The sequence below is a fragment of the Camelina sativa genome, chromosome 3, assembly GCF_000633955.1.
Source record: "Camelina sativa cultivar DH55 chromosome 3, Cs, whole genome shotgun sequence".
Classification (NCBI taxonomy): Eukaryota; Viridiplantae; Streptophyta; class Magnoliopsida; order Brassicales; family Brassicaceae; genus Camelina; species Camelina sativa.
This window is the reverse complement of record NC_025687.1, coordinates 4,897,272-4,906,698: the sequence shown is the minus strand read 5'-3', so window position 1 is coordinate 4,906,698 and position 9,427 is coordinate 4,897,272. Positions and strand designations below refer to the sequence as shown.

Genomic DNA, 9,427 nt, shown 5'->3' with positions numbered 1-9,427 from the left:
TTCTTAGGTGAGAGAGAGAGATAAGCAAAGCCCAGAGATTTTAAAGTACATTGAAGAACAGTGCAATAAGGAGACAAACAAGCAACTTTTTTGGTTAGTAGGTCAAACACCCCAACAAACTTCAAAACCAATTCAATAGCCCCTTCACAGGTAGCTTTCTAGGAACCGTACCATGTTGGAGAATAAAAGCTTAACTAGTAACCTACATATTTTTCTTTACTGCTACCACCAAGTGGTCCATATTTCCCATTTGAAAGCAAAATGCCTTTTATCAATAAGTGCAATGCCAAAAACTTCATCTCAATCAAAATATACAAAATATGAAGCAATGCTAGTCTCCTCATGTCACATATCAGGTTATATCTCACTATATATGTTCCCTTTGGTTGCTGAAAGAGGTGAAGAATCATTCTGATGAGTTTATGACTGTAACCTGGCCAGTGGGCAAAACAGTCATGCGTGGATACTCTAACTCTTCATCCAGTTGATTCTGAGTCCAATTCAGCATCTTCAACAAGTGTTCAAGTTTGGGATCTGTTTATTCACAAACATAAGACCATCATCGAGTTAGTACATTGACTGTTTCAAGAGGCAATCTGAACAGCACATGTGGGATACTAAAGAATGTAAAAAACAGTTAGTCTCACTGTAATTATGAAAATTTTTGGCATCATAAACAGTTGATCCTATTAATTTGTAAATGAACAGTGCTAGAGGTTTGTTGTAATTGCGGTTAGTAAGAAGTTGAGCACTTACATTTTTCACCAGTCTGACTTATAAGAATCGCTGCTTCTACTTCGGCAGCTGTCTTCAACCGCTGTGAATTGGTAAGAAGCTCTCTCAGAGTCATCGGGCAGCTAGAGGTAGAGAGATCTTCATAACCGAGCAACATAAGAGTTTTTTCCAATTCTTCCAGAAACACCCGCTGCATAAGATGTAAAAGGTGTTATCTTTTATGACAAGTGATGTGTCAGTATGTACTCTAATAGGATTTAAAGAACAATGGCATTTGTGGAGTCAGCGAGCAAGATATAGATGCTTAACACATAGATAAGAAACTAAGTAAACTATTAAGTATACGATCATGACAGAACATAGATGGATGAAAGTCCAAAAAGATGAATCAATAATTAACGGGTTAAGTAGACCTACGTTCTGTTCTCCAAATGGTTTAAGCTCTTTCTGAGCAAACTCCAACGCCTCATCAGTAGTCCCCAAGCGGATTATTTCTATCAACCTTTGCTGATTGAGAACAAAATTCTCCTTCAGTATCTGCAAATAGCAAAGAGTCTCATGTGGTGAGAAACTGTGACCAATTAGGAATAGAAAAGCAAACATATCACACACATGTCCAAGCCAAATTATAAGTTTGCATGAAAATGTGACAAGCTCTATCTTAAGGTTCGATCGATCACAAATGCTCATTCTGTCATTCAGATTCAGAAAAAAAAAAAAAAAGCAATGTACGGTACCTCAGGGTTTAAAACCTTCAGCTTCTCAACAGCAACCTCAAGATCTCCACTTCGGATAGCCTTGACAACAGCCAGTCGGCCAGCGATACTCGCAGATTCAACTTCTGCTGTTTCTTGATAAGGAATCATAACCATAACCATTACCAGATAACACACTAACACACAGCACTACAACAAAGAATCTCTAAAAATAAAAAAGAGATACGCTTAGTTCCAGACTCTCTTTCGAATTTCTCCACAGCTTCTAGATAACCTTCAACCACAAACAAATTCATAACGAGTCTGTTCACTTCTTCTTTCTGAATCTTCACACTTGTCAGCAACCGCTCCCAATCTTCACTCGTAATCGATTCTTTCGATGATTCCTAAAACCAAGAAAAAAAAAGGATTCAGTTCATCCAAAATCACATTCATCATCAAACTTGGATACAAAGAAAACAATCGGTGAAGACAAAGATCATTACCGTATATCCTTCAATATCTATTATCTGAATAAGAACGAAGCCAGATACAGAGTTACATTAGTAATCCTCACTCTTGTTGAACCATCGTCATACAAAGAAAAAAAAACAAATCGATGAAGATGAATCGATTAATTACCTCATCATCTTCGCTATCTGCCATCTGAACAATTGAATTTTCCCGAGAAAATGTTCTCTCAAAGTTGACCAAGAAAATTCGCTTCGCGACGAACAAAGAAAGACGAGTATCGAGGTCTTTTAGTCAAAAGATCGAGCAGGATACAATAGTGTGCGTAATTTCTAAGAAAGATTAGGTGCGGAGACGAGTTTTTTCCGGGAAAATCTACGAAATTTTCCGAGAAAAAAAAGTACCTGGAGAGAGTGAAGGATTGATTGCTGTGAAAACGGTTCGCGTGGTTCCTTTTCTTGTGCGATTTGCCTAAGAAATTTTTTAATCCTCTCTTATTTATAAACATAATTAAACCGAGTTTTGGTCGAACCGTAATAAATCGAGGCGGTTGAAATAGCTAACAAGATTGGTTTAGCCGTTTAGGTGTATTTTTTTGTGTGAGTAAAATGGTAATTTAATTATTTCCTAATAAATTATCTGGGAGTTTAGTGAGTGACATTTTTGGTAGGAAATAGTTGAGGATAAAATTTGCGATACGTTTAAATCTACTCATTTAATAATGGATACAAGAAGGAAAAATAAACCAACTTTTCTGTTTTGACAAAAGGTTATATATCTAAACTTTTTGGTTAAACCTGTAAACAAACATTAATTGTGTGGCGTGTAGAAAATTAGGAAAAACAAAAAAAAAAGAGTATAAAAAACGCTAAGAAATGATTAATGCTTATCTCATAAGCAATTTACTTTTTGTTTTTGAAGTCAGCAAATTACTTTGATTGGTTAGTAGAAAACATTAATCAAATGTTAAATTAATAACGGCTCATGATTGTTAATAATAAACAATGACCACCACCAATAGGAACAATCAAACAAAAGAAGCCAACTTCTTCGACCGTTTCTTATTTTAAATCAGCGTCTCTTTCGCTTACCTTTTCTCCATTCCGAGAGAAGAAAGAAAGGAAAAAAAAAAAAAAAAAAACCTCACCACCGGCACTATAAAAGTCGCGTGGATCATCATCCCCCTCCCTAAAACCTTCTTCTGACTAAAAATTCATCGTTTCCCTAACCTATACTCGCTAGTTTTATTTTTCTTCTTCCCCTCCCTTTCGAAATCGCAAGTCTCTGTGTTCGCGTGTCGGAGATTTCGTGTTTGACTAAAGCTTTCCGGGAGAAAAAAAGCTCTTCTCTGAGTGTTGGATTAAGGTTTTTGTTTCGATTTTTACAGTCTTAGGGTTTGGGTTCGTGATGAGTGAGAAGGATTCAGTGTTCCAGCCTCGCGATTCGTCGCTGTTAGAGGATGATTGTTCTGGAGGCTTTGGATTTGGAGCCGAAGACGAGGATCTTATGGTTGACATTGAATCGATTTATCGGATTCTCGACGAGGATCCTGAGGTATATGGTTTCGCTAAGTCTATTTGGTTCAAATGCTTACTTAATTTCTCGATTATAGTGATGGAGACTTCAAATTTTGAGTGATTACTTTCAGGTTAGTGAAGAATTGGTGACTCCGGTTAGTTCATCTGTTGTAGAGTCTGGTGAGCTTAGTAACACACTGATGATGCAAAGTGGTTAGTAGACGTAGCGAGGAGTACTCTTTTGTTTATTTCTTTTGGTTTTCTCTGTAAAAACTTTAAATATTGAAGTGTGGAATTAAGTTCAGTGTTTTGATTTTTTTTTTCGATTATATATGGTTCTTGCATAGGATCTCAGGCCACTGATTGGTTTCCTTACCGGGATATGTATGGTCCTGGAGCCTCACAAAGTGTAATACCAGAGCCAAGTTCATTTGCTGACCCTGGGAATGGAGGACTGGAAGCAGATGCGACTTGTTTCTATGACTATGGTGGCGATGTGGTCTCCTATCCTGAAAATTTTGAATATGGCACTGTATCTAACCTGGATGACATGACAACTGATTCCAAATGTATGAACCTTCTCTGTTAAGTTTTCAGGTTTTATTCTCTTTAAATTTCCATGTTCCCTATCATTTGGAGCTAAATATCGAGAGATTTTCTCACTGATTTTTACATCATATTGCAGGTATACCTTGCACCCCCACTGTGATGACTCCCTATTTCAATGCCATGCCTGGAGAGGACTCAGGAATTGGAGCTATGCAAAATTCCTCCCTAATGTCTCATATCTCTGATGATTCCAGTCCTGTTACTGATTGTGCTGATAATTGTGCCTCTTCTGAACCATATCTCCACCATACAATGGATGCATCCCTATCAGAAGTCTCCCCTAGTTACACATTCCACTTATTTCCCCAAAAAGAAGAATTTGTAAATAACATGGATAGTGGATTTAGGGAGTGTCAGTCAGATGATGCAAGCTGGATGGTTTTTGACAGACCTGTCGAACTAGATAATGGAACTGCAGAGAGGAACTCTGGGCTTTATGTAAGCAGTGAAAGAGAACTCAGCATCCAATGTGAAATCATTCCTTCAGTTTCCCCTGCTTCTGTCAAATTATACAATAGTTTTGATGTTCATCGAGTTGATAAGGAGCTTCAGCAGCCTTATAATTGTTCAAGCAGCTTTCAGGAGAATAGAGCAGTCCATGTGAATGTTAAACCAGAGCTTGAGTTGGAGAACACGGTTTACAGTTCAGTTCCTGGGAACTCTAGTATATGTAGTGATGTTCATACAGTTGAAGGAACGACTTTGCAATGGTCTGGTGGATCTAATTGCGCAACCTCCTATCAGACAGATGTCGGGAGCGAATACTCGTTTATGGCACCTCCGACTTCTTTCCCTGGCCAAGTTATTGACGGCAGAAGCTTCTATAATTGTTTCGATTCAGATGTTTATTTGCAAAACGTAGTAGAACCTGACCCAGTAAAATCTTGCTCTGGGTATTTGGATATTCTGGTAGGAGGCGAGGACCATGAATATATTAGGAGGCGGAGGGCAGGCGTTAATCTTTCTAGTTTCAGCTCTGGAACAGTTGAAAGTCCATCTAAACGTATACCTGATCTAGATGATGATTCTGATATCCATAAAATAGAATCTTGTGGTGAATTTTTTAATCGAAACCAATATCTGGATGTGCAGACACCAGTGTTTTCTTCAGAACATTCTACAGTTAGTCGAACTTCTAATCATTGTGGAGGCTTGAAGTTTGAGTCAAACAAGGAAAACATGATCCTTCATGCTGATATGCAGGTTAGTGGTCTTTAAGCGTGTAAGCCTTTTTCTCAATTATCCCATGTCTGTTCTTTTTAATACATTTCTCGCCCAGACACACATCACATACTCAATTCCTTTATGAAGTTTTCGTGATATGCGGAAGCTTATTATTATTAAAAGTCTGTTCTTGTGTTCTGTGCATGAGGTATTTATTTAAGTCTTCTGATGTTGGTTGTATGTGTGATATAATGCCAAACTGCATCTTATGAGTTTTATCCAATATTATCCCTTTCTCCTTATTTTGTTTCAGTGTCGTTAGGTCTAACGACATTGCTTGAAATAACAGGATCTTTCTCAGCCTAGTTTTGAAGCAAATCCTCCTGACGGTGTCTTGGCAGTCTCGCTTCTTAGACATCAGGTTTGTATTTTATTAGATAAGTAGTAACATTCCTTGTAGATGTTTATAAGACAAACTGTAGAACTCAGTTTTTTGCGTGTCTATTTCTTAAGTGTCCTTCTCTTTGCTTAACTAAGATGATTTAGGCCTGAATTGTGGAAATTTGTCAGTTGACATGGTTTCTCCAAGTTGATGATACTTTTCTTTGTTATATTTAGTGTAGATCCAATTTAACCATACATTACACCTTAACAGCGGATTGCGTTGGCGTGGATGTCCCAAAAGGAGACTAGCGGGAACCCATGTTTTGGGGGGATTCTTGCTGATGATCAGGTTATATTTCTACTGTTGTAATCTATATCATCTTATCAGTTACAATACATATTCAACACAACAAACATTGATCTTACTAGTTTTTCTTGTGTCATTATCTTCTTTTGCAGGGGCTTGGAAAAACAGTTTCCACAATAGCGCTTATACTGACAGAACGGTCTACACATTCTCTACCATGTGAAGAAGATTCAAAGAATAGAGGAAGCAATCCATTTGATCACTCTCAAGCTGTTTTCAGTGAAAAAAAAGTCGCCAAAGATAGTTTATGCAAGATGAACGGAAGGCCAGTTGCCGGAACTCTTATTGTCTGTCCCACTAGTCTGATGAGGCAATGGGCTGATGAATTACGCAAGAAGGTTACTCTTGAAGCAAATCTCTCTGTTCTTGTGTACCATGGTTCCAGCAGGACAAAGGATCCTCACGAGCTAGCTAAATACGATGTTGTCATTACCACATATTCCCTTGTGAGCATGGAAGTCCCGAAACAGCCTCTTAATAAAGCTGATGATAAGGGTGGCATACATGATGGAGGAGTCGAATCTGCTGGTTTTGGCTCAAACAGAAAAAATCCGCCAAAATCTCAAAAGAAGGGGACAAAGAAGAGGAAACATATGGATTGTGAACCTGTTGTGTTTATGTCTGGTCCTCTCGCGCAAGTTTCATGGTTTAGAGTTGTTTTAGATGAAGCTCAGAGCATTAAGAATCACAAAACCCACGCTGCAAGGGCATGCTCAGGCCTTCATGCTAAGCGGAGGTGGTGTTTGTCTGGCACTCCTATCCAGAATTCAATTGATGACCTCTACAGCTACTTCAGATTTCTTAAGTATGATCCTTATTCTAGCTACCCAACGTTTTGTGAAACGATTAAGAACCCCATCAGTAGGTACCCTGTGAAAGGATATCAAACGTTGCAGGCTATCCTGAAAAAAATAATGCTTAGACGAACCAAAGGTCAGTCTTCTTATTATGAAGCTAAAGTTCCGCAGATATTTCGTGAAAGTTTTCTATGGTTTTTAACTAGTAAAATCATTAGATACACTTCTTGATGGAAAACCCGTAATCTCTTTACCTCCTAAGTCCATTGAGTTGAGGAGAGTGGACTTCACCAAGGAAGAACGTGAATTCTACTCAAAGTTAGAGTGCGACTCTCGTGATCAATACAAGGTATGGCTATGGACACTTGTAGAACATGGTTACGCAATTACAATTTTATGACCGCCCATGGGTGCTTCTTAGTCTATAATGATACTGAAGGCCTGATTCTTTGTTTATACGTAATTGAATTGTAAGGAATATGCAGAAGCTGGAACGGTGAAGCAAAACTATGTAAATATATTGTTGATGCTGTTGCGTCTTCGTCAAGCTTGTGGTCACCCTCTTTTAGTATCCAGTACGACATGGACTTCCTCAACTGAAGTGGCTAGGAAGCTTCCATATGAGAACCAAACCTTTCTTCTACATCGCTTAGTAGCTTCTTCACTAGCAATTTGTGGTATCTGCAATGTAAGATTCTCGACTCCTGAATAATACTTTAAACTCAAAGGCACTGCTTTGGATTCTTTGAGTTGTTATCTCTCGCATTTAGATGTCAAGTTATTTTATGTTCACCATGAGTTTCTTATTCTGTGCCTCTTCCTCACTTATAGGGTGCACCCAAAGATGCGGTTGTTTCAATTTGTGGTCACGTTTTCTGTAAACAGTGCATTTGCGAATTCCTTACTCGCGATAATAATCAATGCCCACTGTCATACTGCAAAGCCGGACTTGAAATTTCATCATTATTTTCCAGAGAAACACTGGAAAATGCTATGCTTGGCTTGCATAAACTTGATGCTCCATGTGATCGTACCATTTCAGATCCTGTAGGGAGTAATGAGCCTTGTAATGAAAATTTTCCATGTGGTTCATCCAAAATCAAGGCTGCTCTAGATATCTTGCAATCGCTGAGCAGACCACATAGTCCGACAACTGTAGTTAATGATTTGAACCAGAGCTCTGAGAATGGAGAGAATAATCAGCAACTTGACAAGTCATCCAGTTTACCTGCAACTCCAGCGAAGAGTAGCGTGGATGGTCTGGTTAAGGTAGTTGGCGAAAAAGCCATTGTGTTTACCCAATGGACAAAGATGCTGGACCTGCTTGAAGCTTGTCTTAAGAGTTCGGGTATTCAGTATAGAAGGTTTGATGGAAAAATGACGGTAGCAGCTCGAGATGCAGCAGTACAAGATTTTAATACTCTACCTGAGGTATTTAGTCCAAGATCATCGTTTTGTCTCTGCAGCACTTATGTTACACATAATAATACTGTGTCTGGCTTTCTTACTTCAGGTTTCTGTAATGATTATGTCTCTCAAAGCTGCTAGTCTTGGGCTAAACATGGTGGCAGCTTGTCATGTTCTGATGCTGGACTTATGGTGGAACCCGACCACTGAAGATCAAGCAATTGACAGAGCACACCGTATTGGACAGACACGACCAGTAAAAGTGGTGCGGTTCACAGTAAAAGACACAGTTGAAGATCGCATATTGGCCCTTCAGGTCAGTTCATCATTTCTGCAACGTTTTTATGTTTTTTACTTATAGTTTCTAGTTTCTACTAGCTAAGTTATCCTCACAAACATTAAATTGCCACAGCAAAAGAAGAGAATGATGGTAGCTTCTGCATTTGGAGAAGATGAAAAGGGTAGTCGGCAATCGCATCTCTCTGTGGAGGACTTGAACTATCTGTTCATGGCGGATACTTGAAAAGCTTTTCTGACAAACTCAGGTACATATAGTATATAGGGTATTCCGGGTTTGTGCAGTTTTTTAGCAGAAGAGATCTTCTGAACTAACTTCAGGTTTGTGCAAACATGGAAATAGGAAAAAAGTAGCTTTGCTTTGAATATAGAATGAAATTGAGCATTACAAGAAAACTCTGTAAGAACAATGAGATTGATATATACATCAATGTCTAGTCACTTGCCCAAATACCGTTTCATGATAAAAATATGACTATACAAGCATTACAGCAACAATGACAATGAGTTCCATCAAACATGGGTTTTGTCTCCAGCACATCTATCATTCAACCAAGTAACAATATCCTTGCGAACAATGTCAATGTTGTCATCCGGTTCACCGAACAACATGGAATGCATCATACCTTGGTAGATCTTCAATGTCTTGTCTTTGCTCTTAGCATCTTCGTACAGCTCTCTGCTTACTTCAGGATCAGTGACAACATCTGCACTTCCGTGTACAACAATGAAGGGAATGCTGACATCTTTTAGCTTCTTCCCTAAGTAATCAGTAACCCTAAGCAGCTCCATCACTGTACCTAACCTCGGTTTCTCACCGTACCTCATCGGATTCCTCTTGGCAATCGGTTTCTTCTCTTCCACTTTGATCGATTTCTCCAACAGATCTTCCGTCGGAACAATCGCCCAAGTCGGCAAGAATCTGGAGATCATAATCAGAAACTGATCAATCGGCCATTTAGGTCTCACCTTGTCAGAGATTTT

General features: G+C 38.8%; 3 protein-coding genes across 4 annotated transcripts in view; 1 reads left to right on the top strand and 2 right to left on the bottom strand.

The window, feature by feature from the left end:
• Positions 184 to 2,371, bottom strand: LOC104769746 (glucose-induced degradation protein 8 homolog). 2 transcript variants are annotated; one of them, XM_010494030.2, is made up of 8 exons: positions 2,306 to 2,371; positions 2,073 to 2,153; positions 1,937 to 1,960; positions 1,678 to 1,837; positions 1,473 to 1,579; positions 1,153 to 1,272; positions 757 to 925; positions 184 to 534 (listed from the first exon to the last, which is right to left on the bottom strand). In XM_010494030.2, the coding sequence occupies exons 2-8, from the start codon at positions 2,094 to 2,096 to the stop codon at positions 407 to 409; spliced, it is 732 nt and encodes a 243-aa protein (XP_010492332.1). In that variant the 5' UTR covers positions 2,097 to 2,153; positions 2,306 to 2,371; the 3' UTR covers positions 184 to 406. The 2 variants fall into 2 exon arrangements, with proteins under 2 accessions (XP_010492332.1, XP_010492340.1); XM_010494038.1 differs by having other exon boundaries at positions 2,073 to 2,188; positions 2,306 to 2,354.
• Positions 3,030 to 8,790, top strand: LOC104769714 (helicase-like transcription factor CHR28). The gene is made up of 12 exons (XM_010494000.2): positions 3,030 to 3,455; positions 3,550 to 3,631; positions 3,766 to 3,987; positions 4,104 to 5,230; positions 5,541 to 5,612; positions 5,847 to 5,924; positions 6,035 to 6,875; positions 6,958 to 7,088; positions 7,215 to 7,427; positions 7,571 to 8,170; positions 8,253 to 8,462; positions 8,559 to 8,790. Exons 1-12 carry the CDS (start codon positions 3,309 to 3,311, stop codon positions 8,667 to 8,669), a joined length of 3,834 nt encoding a protein of 1,277 aa, XP_010492302.1. The 5' UTR covers positions 3,030 to 3,308; the 3' UTR covers positions 8,670 to 8,790.
• Positions 8,822 to 9,427, bottom strand: part of LOC104769735 (caffeoylshikimate esterase-like) — a gene marked incomplete in the record, with an annotated part of 2,781 nt that continues 2,175 nt past the window's right edge. The window contains 1 exon segment of the mRNA XM_010494018.2: positions 8,822 to 9,427. Coding sequence (XP_010492320.1) covers positions 8,957 to 9,427 — 471 coding nt within the window.